The sequence below is a fragment of the Leuresthes tenuis genome, unplaced genomic scaffold, assembly GCF_036924035.1.
Source record: "Leuresthes tenuis unplaced genomic scaffold, fLeuTen1.0.hap1 SCAF_4, whole genome shotgun sequence".
Lineage (NCBI taxonomy): Eukaryota > Metazoa > Chordata > Actinopteri > Atheriniformes > Atherinopsidae > Leuresthes > Leuresthes tenuis.
The window spans coordinates 25,306,292-25,326,575 of NW_027325358.1; the positions used below are offsets into that span (position 1 = coordinate 25,306,292).

Genomic DNA, 20,284 nt, shown 5'->3' on the forward strand with positions numbered 1-20,284 from the left:
AGGGATCCAGTTTCTCAGTTTGATAAGAGGGCAGAGTGGAGGCTTTGGCAGAGGCCAGAGGGTTCTGGCTCCCTCTGACATTCCACAGGCTCACAGAGAGCAACTACTCACCACACCTTCAACAGCAAACTACTTTCTGCCCACCCCCCACCCCCCACACACACACATTTGAGCAAACTCCGAAAAAGCTTCAACCCCTTAAACCTCATTTTCTCCTTCCTCTACCTTTAACTCCTTTCGGTGTTTGGAGACAACTCCTCTGGCTGTCTACTCCAACTTCCCTGACACCTCTTCTTTTTTCCTCCCTCTCTTACTCCGGCTCTCTCAATGTAATCCTTGGCAGTGGAAAGTGACCCCCCCTTCCTGCTCTAACCCCCACCCCCCCCATCCCTTCAAGTCCAACTTCAACTGCCTATGACATCATGTCTGGTTGCTGCTGGCAACCAGACAGCCGGGACGTGACTGTGGAGTGCAGCGAGCTTCAACTAACTCCCTCTGTCTTACTTTTTTCATACATGCTCCCCTACCTCCCCTGCTCTATTCCTGCATAGTTGAGGCTTCACCACCAGAGAGCCCCTCAGACCAACTTTTCTTTGCTTATTGCTCTGACACCAGTGGGAAGACCTGTTCCCTCTGTCTTGGCTAGTTGGCTAGCAGGCAGCGAGGCGGGCTGGCAGGGCCTTCTCCTGAACCTCGCCATATGCCAGAGAACAGCAGGACAGGCAGAGACCTCTGTTCCTCACTCTGGCTGAGGCTGTCACTGACCCACTAGGCTCAGCTAACTGAGAGCTGTTGGTACCGATGCCCAAGTTCTCTCTGCGCTTAAATAAATAAATAAATAAATCTGGCAGAAATGTTCAAAGTGCACATTTTTTAAATAATTCTGCTAACTAACAGCGGGAGAAAATAGGCATTCTGAACAGATGCAAGTTGTTGTAAAAGCCATTTTGTTGTTTTGGAAGGAGGGAGAACGAGGGGCAAGAGTCTTGGCTCCGAGTTGAAGTATATGTGCATATGCGCTAACACGCATTTGGATTGTGTTTGGATGTGCCCTCGGTGCCAGAGCTGCATCTGTGGGAGAGTGGTGCAGGTGTGGAGCTCGGGGAGCAGCAGGAGGAGAGTAGGAGCGTGGGCTGCTGATGCACTTGAGGGTGTGAGAGGACGGGGCAGCTGAATGGAGCTGTGCTGAGGAGGAATGCAGATTGTTTCCATGTGTGGGGAGGGCAGGAGAGCCGAGTTGGCTGCAGGCAGGTGCGGTTAGCCCCTAATGAGAAAAGTTGTGTTGGTGATGGAGGAGGCCCAAGACACTGCAGCCCGGTGGCAGAGCACAGCCAAAGCTGAAACCACAATGTACTGCACTCCTGGCCTCACACGCTGCACTAATACACACTGTGGGGCCTTGCAGTTATAAATCAACACTGCTGGAGCTGAAACTAACTGGCACAGCTAACATTCACTGTGGGGAATCTACAGTAATATAGACACTGTAAACCAATACTGAAACTAAAGGCCTTGATACCTGGGCAACACTCTGCTTCAGTTGATAAAGTCTTCAGACAGTTAATAAACCATATCTCAATGTTCAAATGAAATAGAATCACTTTCAGAAGTTACAGAGTTTAAACGTGAATACATCCACAATCCCAACAATCTTCCGCTGCTGATGAAGACAATGTGATACTCCAGGAGAAGCTACTTGACCCTAAGTTGGGATTCTTATAACAAAACACGGAAGTCCTGATTTCAGTAAACCACTGCAGGTGACAGGGTAACACTTTTGGATGTCTACACAAAGTATTCATAGAGCTGATCACTACTTATCACAGTGGTTATGGGTTGGATCATTGATTGTTCCCAAAGCAGAGTCATTATGAGTGTTGCTTCTGTATCGTGGCCTTCGATCTGAACGGCATGCTTGTTCATGTAAACCCAGACGCTTTGGCAAGTCGCATCCATGAACAGCAATGTGCAGAGTTAGGCTTGCAGTGGGTGATGAGTGAAAAGGAAGAAAAAGACACAACAGGAGAAGGAGGAGGAGGAGGGAGAGGTGGATATGTGGATGTTAAGTAAATGAGGGAGACTGGCAGGGTACCTGAGTCTGCTGGGGGATATTCAGAAAGTTGTCCCGTGTTCCGATGCCGACAAACCGGTTGGGAGCTGTGGAGCCTGGCGTGGAGTATGCTATAAACAGAGAGATACAAGTGTGTACATGCTTTTACACATACATATACACACCCAGCCTGTAGTAGAATTTGATGCCCTCATCATTTTGTTTATATTTTTGATAGATCGCAATACTTGGAAATAGACATTAAGGGTCAGTGATACTGATTCCCTATTGGTCACAGGGGAGATTTTTCTTTTCCTTATCATTGGCAGGTATGATTTTGTTTTCTTTAACCCTACCAATTACACTGCTGTTAAGAAAGGGCATAGAATCTGAAATGATTAGTGCTAGCGTGGAGAAGGTCTTGCCCTCAGATATGGCTGCTCTGTTGATCACAGATGCTCCTCAGCAGCCCCTGGCCTCAATAACGAGCCACAGAAATGACAGAAAATCATCGAGGATTCACTGTCGACTGTTGATATATAGGTTGACCTCGGGATGAACTGTATTCATCACCTGTGGTAACCAATGCTCCATACAGTTAACAGTTTAAGGGGAGCGTCTTTCCAACACAGTGACATCACTCAGTGATGCCACAGGATCAAAGTTAGGGCAGTTGTGCTCACTGGACTCCAACATGACTGCTGAGCAGAACTTTCGCTGTGCATGAACTGAGTGAGTTGAGGGGATGGGGATGTGTAGGGGTAACAGTGACAGGGCTGGAGACTGATGCATGAGTGAGTGTACAATATGCATGTGTGTGTGTGTGTTCCATGACTGTTAAGATTTTTTATTATCAGAGACAAAATTAGAGAGGAAGATAAAAAAAATAAAAAAATACAGTGAGAACATTCACCGGGATGAGAAAAAAATACGGAAAGTCCCATATTTATTTATACACTGGACGTCAATATAAATAAATAGGAACGACATGTTAATCTGAGAGAGTAGGAAGGAGGGGGAGGAGGAAAAGTTGAGAGGAAAGGAAGGGGAAAAAACGTTAGAAGGAGAAGGAGCCCCGGTTGCTCCGTCCAGTGCCCCCTCTGGGTGTGCCTCTCCCATGACCCGACTCTTGGACCGCACCTGTGTGGGTGGAACCAACCAAAGCCTCACCGCTCTCTGATCACACTCCTCTCTCCCGCTCCCCCAGTATAGCACTAATTAGACATGTTTGATTGGATTCTATTACTCATGTTTACAGACATAGGTTGTTGTTGTTATACATGTTTTTGTTGTTCTCAATTTTTAATTGTTGTGAGATTTGTGTGAAAGTGGCAAGGGGATTGCATTGGTAAAGTGGGGCATCATGTCTTTTTTTTGGAGTCCACGCCAACTGCCCTAATTTTGGTCCTTTAAAAAAGAAAAAAAGTGGGGAAATAAAGGAAAAGGAAACAAAGAAAGGAGGGCATGAGCATATATAAAATAAAGAAGAGAGGAAAGCAAAAAAAAGAAATGAGAGACGGGAGGAGATTGTATTGCCGCTGTCAGACAGACATGCAAAGTCTGCGTTGATCAAAAGCTTACAGCGACAGAGGAGACGAGCTGTACTCTGCTCTCGCAAACTACAAAACACATCCAAAAAGAAAGAAGATAAAACTGCACTGCCTCTTGTGGTGCTAGCAGGAAATCCAACACCAGAGAGAGAAAAAAATGACTTTGAGGAGGGGTGAGAGGAAGGGTGGAGGACGGAGGTGGAGGCGGTTTGCAAAGACATGGAGAGTGGAAAGAAGACTTCAGAGATGAGAGAAAGCAAGAGCAAGAGATACAAGCCCCTTTCAGACACGCACTGCTTCTCGTGAATCTAATGGCAATGTAACGCAATTTTACTGAGTCAAACCTCACAATTTGCACCTATCACTGACAACATGACACTCGTCTGAACTGCTGCCGTCACATTTACTGACAGGTACGCACAGCAGCACTGGGTCTAAATTTGACAAATTGCGTGATTGAATAGATAAATAACTGTGCCGTGCAAACTTTGCTGCCTAAAAGTTTTCCTTACCATTATTTGGTGCAGCACCTAAGTGTCAGAGCCAAATAGATGGAAAAAAACAGCTGAGTGCAGCTGCAGCTTTTCCTCTCACACACACGGCGGACACCACAGAGACGGCGGTGAAGATAGTGTCCCCTGGTGAAATGAAACGTCATGCATTTTCTTGTGCTGACAAAAAACACTGTGCAACTAATCCCTTGTGAGTCATAAGCCAATCAGATGTATGCTAGTATGTTTTACACATTCACGGTGCACTTCAAAATGCTACTATGAATTTCTATGGTAATATGAGACGTTGTTATATAAAAACTTGCAGCTGCTGTCATATATCACTTAATGTATTGTTCAATCTGGCAAGAAGGACAAATGATGTGTCTTTCTGCGTCATTGATGAGTGTATGTGGACCATGTGTCAGTGACTGAGTGCTGTTGCTTTGATTAATCGATAAAGGCGTAAATGTGGCATATTTCTCATGTCTGAAAGGGGCTGTAGAGGAACTTGAAAAAGGATCTCTGGTTTGGCAAAGGCGTGGCTTCTGCTTTGGCAGTATTGCTCGTTGCTGGTGCAGTACATATGTGCACAGTCCAAAAGGTGATGGATGAAACAGGAGTGAAGCTCCTGGGGCTGCTGAGTGTTTGACTGAGCAGATTGAACCATAATGAAAACCTACAGTGAACCTTACTGAAAAAAAACACAGCAGAAGCCATAATAGATGACCCAGACCTGTGCTCTTTCAGTAGACGAACCACAAGATTGCACAGAAATACTGGGACTTCTATGATGGCGTCATCTGCAGAATCGATGCAGTCGTAGGATGTATGAAGGATAAAATTTCTGCCATTATGGTCTCGGATTGGCCTTTATGAAAAGTCTTTGGGGCAACTGGGGTATTAATGCGGGTTTGTGGAGGGGAGTGGGAGTGAGGGGGTGACTTACACGGAGATGCGGGTGAGCTGAGTCCGCCGTCAGTGGGCGTGCTGATGGTTTTAGAGTCGGACATGGGGAGGGGCACAGGGCGCGCCACCGGGGGTGGCGGGGGCAGCAGGAAGGAGCCCGGCATTTTGCTCTGGCCACCTCCATTAGGCTGCAGATGGACCATACAGACAGGGTGAGCGGGACACACCCCGAGATTATACACTGTACAGGGAGCCACTCAACATGTCACACAGACAGACTCTTTTTTTAAGGTAAAGAGACTGACGTATAGGTACATACCAGCAGAATACACACACGTCAAACTAAGACAAGCATGCACACTTTCATACAGGGTGACTCCCTTTTTTTTAAAAAATGTGAAACAAATATACTATCCTAAAGTAGTTAGAAAGAAAAGCAAATAAGAAGTAAAAAAAGTGATGAACATTGTCACACAAATGGGAAAAAGAAAAATGCTGTCCATATAGGACAGTGAAGGGTTGTTAAGAGAAGTTACAGTGCAACGTGAGAGTTTGAAAATCAAAAGCAAAAACCAGCGATGTGCAAATGATGTCTGTTTGCCTTGTGGAAGTGTGTGAGAAATTAAAAAAATGATAGTCTGTTCAGTGTGTTAAGTAATGAGAACAAAGGATAACAGCACATGAAGAAAGGGCTTGATATAAGTGGATTCAACAGGCCAAGTTTACAGTAGAGGTTTACAGTACTACTCTGCACTTTGGTAAATGTGCATTGAAACGCTCACAAACATCCCTCAAAGGCCAGTTGACAGTCAGCTATATCCTGAGTTTTGATACTTGGGGCTCTCAAAGTGGTGTCCGCCTTAACTAACGTTTGTCTGAAGTAGACCCCAGGCACCCCAATGAGGCTTGACCGTGTCCCAGAAACACCCCCCTCTCCAATCAGCATTTAGTGTCCTGCTAATTCACAAGTGCACACTTCATCTGTCACAGGAGATATTTTCTTCAGTTCCTCGCGCAGTTGAGAACTTGTCCCAGTGGGTAACTCTAACGTAGAGATAAATATTTTTGGTTGCTTAGTTCCATTTATATTACTTGAACCCCCTCCGTGTTTTAGGCAAAGAATTTATCATAGATTACTAAGCAGACTGTAAAGCTGTACATGCCTCTTGAGAGAACACTGCTGTTGGGAGTATGAGAACATCACCAAAAAAAGGCAGGGGGTCAGTGAGGAATTGTTACTGGAGGGCACCTGCAGTCTTGGATATCTGCTTGGCGTTCATTCCAAGGATACCTAATTTTACAAACAGCTCAGCTCTCAATGTGTGTGTAAACTCTCAACCAGCTAGACCCAATGCCAATTACCAGTTTTTCTCAGACCAGCCATTTTCTACCTCTCTTTGCATAAGTGACAAGCAAGATCTCCCACAGCCCACATGTAGGAGGAACAGCATTATGTAATATGTTGAACCTGTGATGAGTCAATGGGAGTTTGACTTCCTCCCCTATAATTTTCTCCAGCTGAGTTTATTTTCTTTGTATTTATTCTTTTCCTGTTGAAGCACATCTGGTTTCCTTTTTCGATTTGACGCATTTACTCTACAACCTTCCCTGCTTACAAAATTCCTCCATGGGCAGGTTTTGGCTCTGTAAATAATAAGATATGAAATGATGTAGAGTTCAATTCTTTTTGTTTCTGTCTTTCATTCCGCATGTTCCTCACCAGAGTATCCTACAGGCACCCCTTTGAATAACCCACAGATCACTTACCTGTGCGCTGGGCTGTCCGGTGCCATCGGTGCACACAAACTGCACAAACTCCTTAAGCGGGTCCTGGTGGTGATGGTAGCGTATGGTAGGATGGGTGAAGTACGGGCTGGACTGCTGGATGATAGAGGAGGAAGGGAAGTGCAGGGTTGAGGCTGAGGCACGGGGACTCCCTGAGAGCAAAAAGGTCATAGGAAACAGGAATGGAAAGGGGAGGAGGAAGAGATGTGAGGAGAGGAGACCATAAGTGGAAAAATACAATGAGGTTCAGTTCATCCTTTCATTTTTCTCCTCAAATACAACACAGCTGATGGACTTACATAACTGCCTATATAGCATTCAGTAACATGCACACCTGTGACAGTATTTAAGACATGCATATGTTCCATTTAGGCACCAAGACAGCTGGCAGGTTACAACCAGGTTGTCATTAAGGTCTATTATGGTGGTAACAAAGAAAATAGCTGTGACATCCTGTTGTTATTGACTGACTGAAGCTGTTCCTGCTTATAAATGACTGGCATTATCCCTGTCAACTGGGCAACATCTGGTCTCATTCATTTTATAAAACCAGCCCACTAGATTTCACTGAACTTCCGGTAAGCCTGGCATCGCTACACATGCACGCACAGTTTTCACAGCCACATACTCGCAAGTGTGTTACAGTATTTTCTGCCTTCTGCTTCATCTTCATTCCTTTCCCTGTCACCCACACATACATGAGCCGCCCGAGTATGACAAAGCCCCACATACACACTCTGGATTTTGTCTTGCTTGTTTTATTGCTTGTCAGTGATGTGTAATCAATCAGAAGCATATTCTTACTGTGTGGTTCTGCCCTGCAGTTTAAAGTTTGAGAGACAATCTCCCCTCTGCTCCCAGCCGACCACAGAACACCTCCCAGAGACATTAGTCAGCCAGCCAGCCAACCGCACACGTATACACGCACACACACAGACTCACACATACAGACAACAGGCTGCGCTGTCTGTCTTGTCTGCGGTGATTCTATGGCTGTGGCAATTTGGCTCACCAAACTAAAGAGGCAAGCTGCTAGGTGAGGGGAGCCTGGCGAACAAGCATCTGTGATTATGTCTGTCACCTACTATCTCTTGTGTATATTGTACCCACAAAGTGAGTACTTCCCTGTTTTTTGTGTAACTGGTGCACTGGGTTGGTTTGTCTCTGTGCTTTTGTGTGCAGGTGAATGTTTCAGTGTTTCTTAAAGCTTTCATGTGTGTGCGTGTGTGTGTTTTTTTAAGTATATTGATGTGTGTGTCTGATTACTGCCACAAAGGCCAACTATGTAAATGAGTTTAACCAGACAGCATTTATTCTGGCAGCTCTCTGTGCTAGTGTAGAACACCCTCAATATGTAGACCCTATGACAGCTAACATCTTCAACCCATCCAGAGGAAAGCAACAGCACTTTGTTGGCCCAACTACGTCAACCCCATTCTCTTTTTTCATACCTCTCTCCTGCCCTCCCTTCCATCATTCCTCCGCCTCTTTAAGGGAACCAAGGCCACTGAGGGACATCTCATTTGGATGGCAGCCATTTTTGCACACTGAGTCCTCCGCAAGAGTGTAAATTCAAATGCAAATCTTTATCCTTGTGTATGTGCACAAATGCTATAAGACACAATTTCTGATCTATTACATGAAAACTATTATTACATGAAAACCTCCTGGCTCATAGGCTCACACATAATTTGGAGAGTGTTTGAGGTTAGCTGGGGAACAAAGAAAACTGAGATAGTCCCTGACACCTTCCACACAAAACAAGCAGGCAGTTCATCCATAAAATTCAATTAGCTGTTTTTGATTCTTGAACATATCCGACGCTGTTCTGCGCAGATCAGAAACATAGCTTAATTGTGCAAAATCCAGACAAGACAACATGTTCTAAAGATACCTTGGGGAGCCCTGCAAGTAAAATTCAATACATCTCAACATGCTGGGCAATAAGTCCCAATGACCTTTGCATGGCAGGTCTGGTTTGGCTATGGACCAATCCAGCCCTCTGAGAGACAAATGGAATGAGAAGGAGAGACGGAGAAAGGACATATTTATTTCTTTGAAAAGTGAGACCAATCTACGGGGACTTGTTGGCAAACTAAAGATCCTGGAGACGTTGGGAATTCTTTCACTGGAGACAGAGAAACCACGTTGGTTATCCTATCAGACCGAAAAGGTCTTGGGAGGACAGCTTGCCCTTCGTGAATCCACTGAAGCAAAAACTTTGAAATACCATAGATTTTATTCACCGCAAGTGTGTATCTGCGCAACCATATGGGATCAAATATTGTATCAATCATTTTTTGCTTCCTCCTGCTTCTTTTTTTCAGAGAGTATTTGCTCTTTGAAAAAGGAAAAAACCTACTAAATGCATCTTTCAAAGAGAAAAATGACAACACAGGTGCGTACAAAGAAGGACACAGAAATACTCCCTGGTTGACTGTAACACTTACTGTGCCTTAGCAAGTCCTTGTTGTCTTGTTCTTACCTACATAAGAAACAATGTCTATATTTCCATTTCAGTGTGTAGAGTTTCCACATCCAGGCAAGATCATAACATCATGACGAACGCATAAAGCAGTAAGATGTGAGGTAAAATCAGTCACAAAGGCATGGATGCAGCATTGGTACCATGCAATGATAATATTAAAAACACAGGCACAAAGATGGTGGTAAAAATGGATGGATGGAGACAAGCTGAAAGAGAGAGAGAGGAATTTATGCCAAGCCATGATGACAGCAGTAACACTGAGCAGGTGAAACTCTGCAGGCATATTGCCTCTCAGCAGTTGCAACTGTAGGACTGGAAAGTTTTCCTTAGCTTTCTCAGCAAGTACGTAAAGGATTTCCATTTTCAGGCACACGACTGAGGTATTTGGTTTGTTTGTTTGTCTTTGAGGAGTTCTGGGCTGTAAATATGGCAATCTGGGATCAAGTTTAACACTCCCTTTCCTTCTCTCTCTTTTTCAGATAATTAAAGGGGTGGAGTTGGATTCGTGGCAGGGCTCTCACCTGGTCTCACTCCTGCCAGCACGGGCAGCGGGTGGTGTGTGAACGCCATGCGGGGGGACCTCGTCTGGGAAGTCAGGGCGTTGAAATCAAACTTCCCCGGCTTCTTAAGTGAACCAGGCGAGGACAGTCCTGACGAAAAAAAATAAAAAATAAAAAAAATGGGATCAACAAAAAAAAAAGAAAAAAATGGGGGTAAAAGGGAGGAAAAGAGAGGTGGTTTTAATCAACAAAATGTTGCTCTTTAGTTAGCTGCACTTAAAAAAAATCCACTTGATTTTTTTATTGATGGGGACCTGAGTTATCATGATTTTTTTGATCAAACTGTTTCATTTTGTCATCAGCTGATGGCAGTGCATTGTTCCATGTCCTTTTTTGGCAGATGGTAACTGTTTGTATCAATGAGTCGATGAGGACTCTGCAAATGATCAATCGGACAACATAAAGACGCTCAAAAGACCAAAGTCATGACAGCCAATCAAGGGATGACAATTCATTGTTGTAGGAATGAGAGAAACTGTAGGATGCACGACTTCCTTCATTATGGGCAGGAGAATATTCAATAACCATAGAGTTTGTCTTCAAAGGGAAAAAAAGGGAAAAATAAATCCAAACTGAATATGGTCTTTGTTTTGTTGCCAAAGAACATCTGTAGCAATAATAATCTCCACTGTGCCACTGTATGATTTTCTGTCTCATCTCTTTCTGTTTCTCTCTCTCGCTCTCTTTCAGGTGCCAACTTTAGGGTTTCTCTGTGTATGAGCATGGCCACCATTCAGCCACAGCCAACTAGTTGTGGTCTGGCTTCAGCGAAGCTCACAAGCTGGCTGCGCGAGAGGACAGCTTCATTCAGAAATAGCACACACTGTACAGTATGGACACGGCAGATGCTGAGTGCGAAAGACAAGCAGACGGACAGAGAGAGGCGACAGAGGGAGAGAGGCGAGAAGAATATGGGAGACATGAAAATATGTGAGGGAGCAAGAGCAAAGCAGAACCTGTGAAAAATTCAGCAGTGTCTTTTTTTTTCCATCATTGCATTGCTCTGACAACATGTATGAAATTGGAATGTCATAAGATGTTAAATATGGTTATTATCTCTTGCGCCCACACACTCACACACATCTGAACGCAGCGTAAAAGGCCGCCACGTTTAACTGATGCAACAATAGACAAATTTCTTCCTTCCATAAGTTTTATTCTAATCTTCTTTACAAGTGAATGGTGTGATACTGTTCTCGTTTTAAACTTTTTTGGACGGTTGTTTGGAAGTCTATTTCTGTGGCCCCTCCGCATCAAACAAGGCATTAAATACGATTCCTCCTCAGTTCTCCAGCTGGAGACGTGTGAAAGTCTATGGGAGTGTGGGGGCGTGTAAAACCTTCCCTCCCTGTGTGAAAGAGTTAAGTCTCAAGCAGGTGGGAGTGAATTCGTGTGAACCATTTATGTCTTTAGCAGATATATAACCCTCCCCACATCCCTCACCCCCCAACTGTAGCGGGAGTCTGGGGGTGTATTGTACTGTCAGAGAGATTCCAAGCATGAAAACAACCCCAATCCCACTTCTGACACCAGCAGTTAGCAGTGATTGCTATGACACTATCACACTGGTGGAAATAAGAGATGGAAAGGCACTGGAGGGGAAAGCTGGGAAGAACTAAGACCAGAAGAAAGTTGGAACAGACATAACTTTGCATATTAAACCATAATGGTTACAGTGAAGCAGCCATGCAAATCTATTTTGAGAGAAAGAGATTAATCTTAAGTATAGAATCAAAAGCCGACATATCAGATGAACATTAACATCAGGATATTTAGGAATTAATGGCATTATCACAGTCAGTGATGAAATGTTATAGACAATATTTCAGGATGTTGCAGACTTCTCAGTGGTCTGATATGGACTGCGTGTGTGCATGTGTATGTGTGCCAAAACTGCACTGTTTCCTTTTCTGGCAAGCCTTAGAATTTCACTGGCAACTAATCAAGCGTTCCCATGATGACCCTTCTGTCTCTTTGCACTAACAGGCCTGCCACCAGATGCGCCTCTGAAGAACACACAGACACAAACACACACAAACTCACACGCACAGTTTGGAAAAGACAGGGGATAGTGTTTTAAGTAAGTTGGGGAATTCTCTCTCCAATGATTTAAACCACATATGTCCATTACTGGAAGTCCAGCTGGGTCCCTCTAAGGGCATGTAGCACTGAAGTCAAAGCAAGGCCTTCACTACCACAAGTCTCTGGCGCCTCGTGAAAAAATTTCACAATCATTTGGAGCTAATATGAAATCATGGTTTTTTCGATTGCCTCCTCTAACCTCCCCTACCCCTCCTCGCCCCTGTGGAGCAGCTGTCTCCAGCATCATCATGGATCCCAAGGCTACAGATACAAGGAAACACCATCTGGGACCATGCTTCAGCTGTGCATGTATGTGTGTGTCTGACTGGGCTGTGTGATATGTGTGCAGAAATCTATCGTGTGTACATCTGAATCCGACTTTGTTTGGGTGATTCATATGTACGAATGCATCTTTAACATCTGTGTCTGTGTCACTAAGTGTGTGCACTAGAGAGTCTGGGGCAATAAGGGATTGTCTAAAGCACGTCTGTGGGGTCCCTCAGTTTGTTTGTTTGTGTGTGCGTCTGTGTGTTTGCTTGTTTACACCCCCCCACCTGAGCAGAATTCCCAGAAGAGATCTGCCAGTAGCAGGTGGGATTATTAGGAAAATCACATATATACCACAAATCCAAAGACAGAAGGAGACAGAAGGAAGCTCTGATGCATAAAGGTGAGCAGGAGCCTCTGTTGTGGCTCTGATGAGCAGCCTCTTAATTACATTTACAGCTAAGTGGAGCAGCCGCTGAGGCTCAAATGAGTGTAGACTGTGGCAAAACCTAACCGAGACTCTTGGCCCCTCTACTTCACACTCTAATTAAGTCATCTCTCTTTCTCACCATTTGAGAACACCAAAGTCTTCCTCTCAACTCCATCCCCTCTTGCACTGCCCACTTTTCCCACTTATTTGCTTAATTTCTGGTTCCCTCTCCACCCTCACTGCTGTGATATGTTTCACCCTCCCCAGGGCCCATCCTGTTGTACACATTTTCAATTAGACAGAGGGGAGACAGAGATGGAGAGCTGAGAGGAGAGCTAGGGAGCTGGAAGACAGGTTTCACATCTCTGATCCACAGAGGGATGGAGGCAGGGTTGAACACCTGCAGGGGTGGGGAGTATGATAAGCGTGTATGTTGCAACGTGTGACCGGGGGGCAGGAGGGCTGTGAATTGCTGTGTGTGTGAGACCTCTATTTACATATGTGTGGATGTGTATGGATGACTGTGTGGGCCTGTGTAAATGTGAGTAAGCCACTGTGCGAGTGTTTATATGTGAAAGCCATAATGGGTACAGCAGGTGAACACAACTGTTGGCAAGGTGACATCAAACAGTTAAAGTGCCACAGTTATGAGAGATAAAGCCAGGAATGTGAGGCAAGCTACATGTGCCCTCAAGTTTCTTACAGAATAAAGCTGCAACTGGATAATTCTTAACAGTCCTGCCTTAGTACGTCACACAAAATATATTTCCAAACAACAACTAAAGCTTGTGAAATTGTGAAAATTATGAAAGTGTCATGACTGGCAGACTATCCTTGTCCTTACTACATTATACAACTCCAACACAAACACACACAATATGTATATCTGAAATATAAATTTATATAAATAAGTATATATAAGTATCACAATTACATAAAACACGCACACATACAGACACACAGAGAGGAATAACTGTGCTTCATAAAGGCTAATAAATAGCAAATAGATATGAGTGTAATCAATGTTGTTCTAACCATGGTAAGGAAACTGCACGCCATCGTTTTCATGTTTTATCTTCCTCTCCTGCACACTCGCCAAATGGTGCTGCACTGAAAGTGAAGAAGGGTATTGTTAACAATGAGATAGGGGAAGAGTGAGAGACATAGAGAGAGAGAGAGAGAGAGAGACTGAGGGAGAGAGAGAGAGAGAGTAGAAGGGAAGGGGAGCGAGTTAGGAGTGAGAATCTATGTATGATCAAGGGAGTGAATGATTGATCATGTGTACAACATCAGATTAACTTTATGCATGATTATGGCTTAAAGGTGAGAATGAGGAAATCTGAACCCTTGAAATGAAGCAAGTGGGTGGTGAGGGTGGGGGTGGGTGATGGGGTTCTTGGAGTTACTGATGGTAGGATGGATGAGCTAAGATCACAGAGGAGGGAGTAAACTGGGTAAAGTCTACAGACTCTAATTCACTGTGCAATGAAGGAAGAGATTGCCACCAAATGCCTGATTTTGTCTGTCGCTGACTCAGACAGAACCACGAAAATCACATTACTTTAAACATTTGTTTCAAGTCTACATGCTTTGGAATATGGCAGGTCATTCCACATTTGGAAAGCTTAAGTAATTTGGCTTTCTATAGCTATTTAGATAATGTTACCAGTTAATCCAAGTCAATCAAGTTCATCTGTAATTCATTCTGTAATATTAACTAACCTAAGCTTGGTGATCGTGTTGCTGTTTCTGTAAGCTGAATGGTTATTGTGTCACAGGGTCTTAAGAGAGGTGATTAGTAGGTGAGTGGGAGGTTTGTGGGGTACTCAGGGTTGTGTGCATCAACAAAAGAAAGGCAGCTGACTGAGTGGGGGAGTGTGGATGGGTGGGGGTCAGACAAGAGGGTGCAAAAGTTTAATGATGCTTGCGTAGCAGGTGACAGGAGTGGGTTGGGATGGGACGGTACCTGGATCCATGTCACTGGGCCACGCACTGGACTGGGAAGAGCTGGGAGCAGGCGAACGTCCAGGATAGAAAACATCATCTGTGGGGCTCTCCAGCTCACTGTCGTCTAAGGACTTCCTCTTGGTGGAGCTGAGAGCACGGAAGGATATTTGGTGGGGAGAAGTAAGGGTGGAAGGCAGGAAGAGAAGGGCAGATGAGTTATGATGTTCTTAAAAATATATCTCAGCAAGAAATGTACGGCTCAGGAACACCCCACTTAAACTTTCACAAAGCCGATCATATACACAAGCTTCAACTTTTGCACATTAGAAAAATCAATATTACTTCTGAAAATCTTAACAGCTGAACAGACAAAGCACAAGAAGTGTGAAAACAATCAATGTAAAAAGGAGGAAAGAGAAAAGTTAGACAACTGAGACAGCCACACATTAACACTGTGTGTTCTTGTGTGTGTGTTCTCTATGCATGTTTTCATTCATTTGTATCTTTTAAGTGTTTGTCACTACCTCCGTGGAAGGTTTGCGTACAACTCCACCTCAGACCTAAAGTGACAGCAGATGACAGAGGTAAGAAGACAGAAAGAGGAGGACAAAAGAAAAAAGCAGAGAGAGCCATCATACATTCATAAAGAAGAAAGCAGCTGACACACACACATACATCATATACAAAGAAGTTTAAAGACCTTGTGGCTGGCCTTTAGTGTCCAGGAAAACTGGTTATACAGGCTCTACTTTCCTAATTCCTGTTTCCTTTGAAAGGGAAAATGCTAATGCATTCTGTTTCTCTTTAGAGAAGTTTTCTGTAGACATTTTGCTGCTAACTGCATAAATTTTTACCGTTGAAAAGAAGCTTATATAAAATTTGACACTTGACAAGGCTGCAAGGAGGGACCACTGAGAACAGTGAGCATTTCGTGGGGAGGTTTATTTGATTAGGCTGTAGAAGATGTTTTCAGCGCGTATTGATTGCTGAGGGATGTTTTTTGTAATTTGAGACAGCTCGGGACGCCGAGATATAATATAAACTATAAAATCAAATTTCTTTGGATGGACTCAACAAGACAAGAACAGAGAGAGGAGCAAAAAAATCTATTAATTACAGCAGTTATCACCATTTTTTTTACACAACGTGTTTTATTTTGAAGTAAGAGCTGGTGAGGATTCCTCTGATTTCAGGGGAACTAACAAATTCAGACACATCAGTGTTAAAATGGAATGTGGTCAGTAATGTGTGGAGGGCTCTAGCAGAATCTACTCTTTGTGAAGGTGAAAACAACACAAATGTGTTGGTTTGGAGATTAGCTCAGGTCCAAGGATATCAGATATGAAAATGCTGTACTCCATATTCAGTGTCTCTGAAGTGGAAATAAAGTGGAAACTCGACTGTTGCCAGCTTAAAGCTGTGGCTCTGCCTCTCACCACTGCAGTTAGTCCAGACACTAAATGCAGGTTATCAACTACAAGCCAAGGTAAACACTTATTATTGATACAATCCATGGTATGTGGAAAGATTATGTTTTCAACATAATCATATCATAACTAGAACAAGCTATAGGTTCAAGTAACTATAAGTCATGTTTTAGCAACTTTGGTGTTTGTACTCATGAGTTATTTTGTTCCTACCATGAAAAAGTCTATCACAACACCTTGATTCATTTATTTTTCAGTCAGTCTGTTTCAGATTTGCAAGACAGTCTAATTGCGTGACCCAATTTCAGCCCACTTTTAGAAATCAGATGATAGATGGCCCCTGTTCTTGAGCCATTGAGATAGTTATTTGTTCTCGATACTTTGAGTAGAGCTAAGCTGATGAACTTGACTGCTAATAAGTTAAAGTATATTTATGTTAATGTGGTCTTTGTATTGATTTTTTATAACGTATCACTTGAGTGCAAGCGGAAACATGTCTCTCTTTCTAACGACAGACCCGCAATAAATGAGGAATTAAGAATAAAGCTGTTCAAGAATATTCATCTTTTCCTAAACTTAACGATCACTCTCACACTCTTCTTTGGTAGACCGCTTTGATATTTATTGAAAAGAATAGGCTGCCTTTCTGTTAATAAATTTGGCCATTGTTTGTCACCTGCAGAACTGGTATCTCCCTCTGGCACTTTTTTCCTGGTTGCACCCTGATTGCTAATATGTTCTGCTTAGTAACTGTGGTCCTTCTAATATCAAATATTACTCATAGCGCAAAAAGTGAGATCACATACTTTACCTGCCAGTTTTTTCCCTTCGTGACCAAGGCAGAACTGATCAATTCACAAGGTTGTTTCATTCACTAATACACATTTTACTCTTGATAATAGCTGTGCCTCTGTAATGTGTAACACACACGGCTGTACACCCTATACCATTGATGTCTGTGTGGAAACAATGGCAGGATTGTTTACCTGGTGGAGGGAGGGGAGGTGAGAGAGCGCCTTCCCAAAGCCACCTGGTTAATGTTGTAGTAGCTGGGACTGCTGTCCAGGTCGGCCAGTGAGAAGTTAGGCCCCGATGCTGTGGCTACAGGGGCTGAGAGAGGCAGAGAGAAAAGAAAGAGGGAGAGAAAAGTAAGACAAAGAGGGAAAATTATAAATATGAACTGAGAGGATGCGAATATATATCCCAAAAACATTCAATTTCCAGTAGAAAAGAGATATATGTCTTTGTAATGCATTCACTACAAAAGCTGCAGTTGGGAAATGTATACAAAAATACTACAATTTTACTAATTCTGTCATTTAATCCCAACTTTTCCTTTTCTTTTTTGAATCCACTTACTCTGTGAGACTCTGACCAGCTCCGCCACATTCCACACCCCTGAGGTGACGAAGCAGTCCTGGAAACTCAGGTGCCCTGTGTAGAAAATGGAGTTGATCAAAAAAGATAAAAGAAAAAAAAAAAGAAAAACAGAGACGTCAGAAATTTGTGGTGTTCTTTTTAAGTGCCTTTGAGAGGGCCACCATCTGGAACTCTGTTTATGGATCAACATCTGTGAGAGTGCGCTTGTTAATTAGATCCGTAACTGGAATATGTCAAAACTGATAAGCATGATGGGAACAATCCTAATATGCTGATTTGAGTGTTTATACATGGACGCGTGTGCATGTGTGTGCGTGTACCTACCATTGGGTGGTGGTTTGATGTCTGTGTCTCCCTGTTGGCTGGAGCTGTCTGATTGTCCAGATTCTACATGGGAAGGAGAGAACAGACAAAGAGAAAAGTTAAGCTCTGGTTTGCATTCTACAGAAACAAATGAAAAACATTCTGATAAATATACAGTGCCTCTATGAATCATAATTATGTGCTCACGATGCCAAGGCTGTGATATTTGAGGTGTGAAAGGGAAGAGCAACTTGCCATTTCTGCCAGGGTATTGTACACGTCTTGTGAATGTATGTCTTTGTGAATTCACACGTTTTTGTGTGACAGTCTTGTATCTAAGAATGTTATCTCCTGTCTTGCTCGTCCCTGCACAATCAAGGTGCAATGATTTACAGTGCGCTGTTATGACATTTAGTATCTAACCACGCAATCATATCCCTCACCATAATCCTATTTAATATTTTCTTGCCACAAGGGATTTAGTCTGCATAAACACAGCACCTCACACACAACATGCACAGACAAACATGTGCGCTCTCTCTCAATCTGTTTCTCCGATGATTTTTGTTTCATACTGTAATGCGTGTTGTAATCCTTGCATTAGCACACATATACACGCACATCCTCACACACACAGATCAAGTGAAAAGGCTGACCACGGCAGCATGGTTGTGAAGAGGAGGTTAAGGCAAAGCTATTCCTCTTGGGTTATAAGTTTTACAGAGAAAAACTTGAAAAATTTTCATGACTGTTATGACTAATGTTATGACTGATCTATGAAAGGACTGCGGCTTTTGTCACAAAGTAGACACAAGCATGGCAAATCTTGGCAACACAGGTGTACAATTAGGACACAATGGGCTTAATGAGGAGGCTGCAGTAACCTATGAGGTTTTGCTGCACAAATACTGAGAATAGTTGGCGTATATTGACGAGGGTGCATTTGAATAAATATCACGTGTCTATGGATTTGTTTAAGGATATGTAACACGGGCGCTGTATACACTCCCTCGCTCTTCTTGTCAACAAGAATAAGTTGGTAAATGAGCCTGATCTCCATTTCCTGGAGTGGTGAGGTGTGGGGGACTAATGCTATTGGCTGTCCATTGAGGCCATGCTAGCTGTAGCTAGCTAGCAAGCAAGCTAGCCAGGAGAGGTGTTTATCTGCAGGCTGTAGGTGATAACAGAGCACACAGATTCCTGCCAGCAGCACTTGCCTTGCAGCCACACTAAGCCACAGATTACTGAGCAGAAACAATAACAGACCTGTCTCGCTGCCTACGACGCACTGCTTATCCACAGAGAGAGCGGCGAGACAGACAAGAGCAAGAATGAAGGAAGGAAAGAGCTCAGAAATAAAAAAAAGAACTTCTCTTGCCGAATCTCTCGCTTCTCTGTGTCTCTCACTGACTGGGTGTAATTCTGGCAGCCATCTTAGAGCTTGGCAGCCATCTTAGCATTGGCGGTAGTGCCACATTCCAGCTAACTGACAGCACTCGCTCCAAACATACGTGGCTTTGGCCCCCGCCACAAACGCACTCAGACACATTCAAACACACACTCATACGTGGAGAAACACTGAGGTACACATTCAGAGTAAACATATATGATGGCCAATGAAAGCTGTTAAGAAAACAACCTGACTCACTTCATTGGACTTTTTACCATCATGTAGTATTTCACCAGGGGACATTATTGTAAACACTACATTTCTCACATCACACATGCTCAAGTAAAATATGCAGCATCCTTTCTGTACCTACAGTGTGCTTGAGAGATATCTCATAACCTCTTGTGTAAGTTGCAAAGCATGACTTGCTGCCATGAAGCTTCAGGAGAACGTAATATAAAACGTAATAATCACAGAGACAGTAGCAGAACTGCTGCTTCAGGAAAAATGTAGTGAGGATTTTATTCTTCTGCAGGGCTCTAGATCAACTTTTACACATGAAGAACTGATGGACTTATTTTCTTTTTGGGTAGGAGGAAAGGTTCTTAATGTGTTCATAATTCTATTTTCATTGTACCAGTAGTTGTTTACTAAGGAGCTTTTTGGATACACCTTTGATCAGTCCCTATTTTGCTGCTGGTACCTGCTAAATGTTGCCACTAAAAAGTGCCAAATTTCACAAACCTAATATGTTCAGACTTTCTTATGATACTGAACCATGTCATCGAATATCATGACAATGACACGTTTAACTCGTATCCCAACTTCCTAAATAATCCACTGTTCGCCTGTCATGACCTCGACATATTCTACTGCGGCTGAGGTGTGAAAGCTGAAGTTAATGATAAACAAGACTGTCAAGCAGATGAAAGCAGGTCGTGACAGGTCTAGATGACAAAGTACATGAGACAGAAAGATACCGTGATACCCATGATCTTTTCTATTGTTCTTCTTGTTTTTTCTTTTTTCAAGAGAAAATGTTGAAGTAATATGCACCTTTTACTATAAAGTAAGATAACCTAGCTGGACACCGAAGCTTTAAAAAAATGTGACGCTGGTGTCCCTCGACCCAGGCACTTCAACCAACTAACAATGTGCTTCAAACATGTCACTACATCACTCGCTGGAAGTCGGTGCCACTGTTGAGTTCAGCAGTGCATCATAC

General features: G+C 43.3%; 1 protein-coding gene across 11 annotated transcripts in view; it reads right to left on the reverse strand.

The window, feature by feature from the left end:
• LOC140304668 (nuclear factor 1 X-type-like) overlaps positions 1 to 20,284 on the reverse strand; it is a 110,141-nt gene that overhangs the window by 5,783 nt on the left and 84,074 nt on the right. For 3 of the 11 annotated variants that reach the window (XM_072383400.1, XM_072383402.1, XM_072383404.1), the window contains 10 exons: positions 17,691 to 17,753; positions 17,346 to 17,420; positions 16,973 to 17,096; positions 15,084 to 15,119; positions 14,579 to 14,706; positions 13,648 to 13,722; positions 9,795 to 9,923; positions 6,768 to 6,937; positions 5,041 to 5,188; positions 2,093 to 2,181 (listed from right to left, as the gene is read on the reverse strand). In XM_072383400.1, coding sequence (XP_072239501.1) covers positions 2,093 to 2,181; positions 5,041 to 5,188; positions 6,768 to 6,937; positions 9,795 to 9,923; positions 13,648 to 13,722; positions 14,579 to 14,706; positions 15,084 to 15,119; positions 16,973 to 17,096; positions 17,346 to 17,420; positions 17,691 to 17,753 — 1,037 coding nt within the window. The remainder of the gene's footprint in view (positions 1 to 2,092; positions 2,182 to 5,040; positions 5,189 to 6,767; positions 6,938 to 9,794; positions 9,924 to 13,647; positions 13,723 to 14,578; positions 14,707 to 15,083; positions 15,120 to 16,972; positions 17,097 to 17,345; positions 17,421 to 17,690; positions 17,754 to 20,284) is intronic. The other 8 variants (XM_072383403.1, XM_072383406.1, XM_072383401.1 and 5 more) reach the window with 8 other exon arrangements.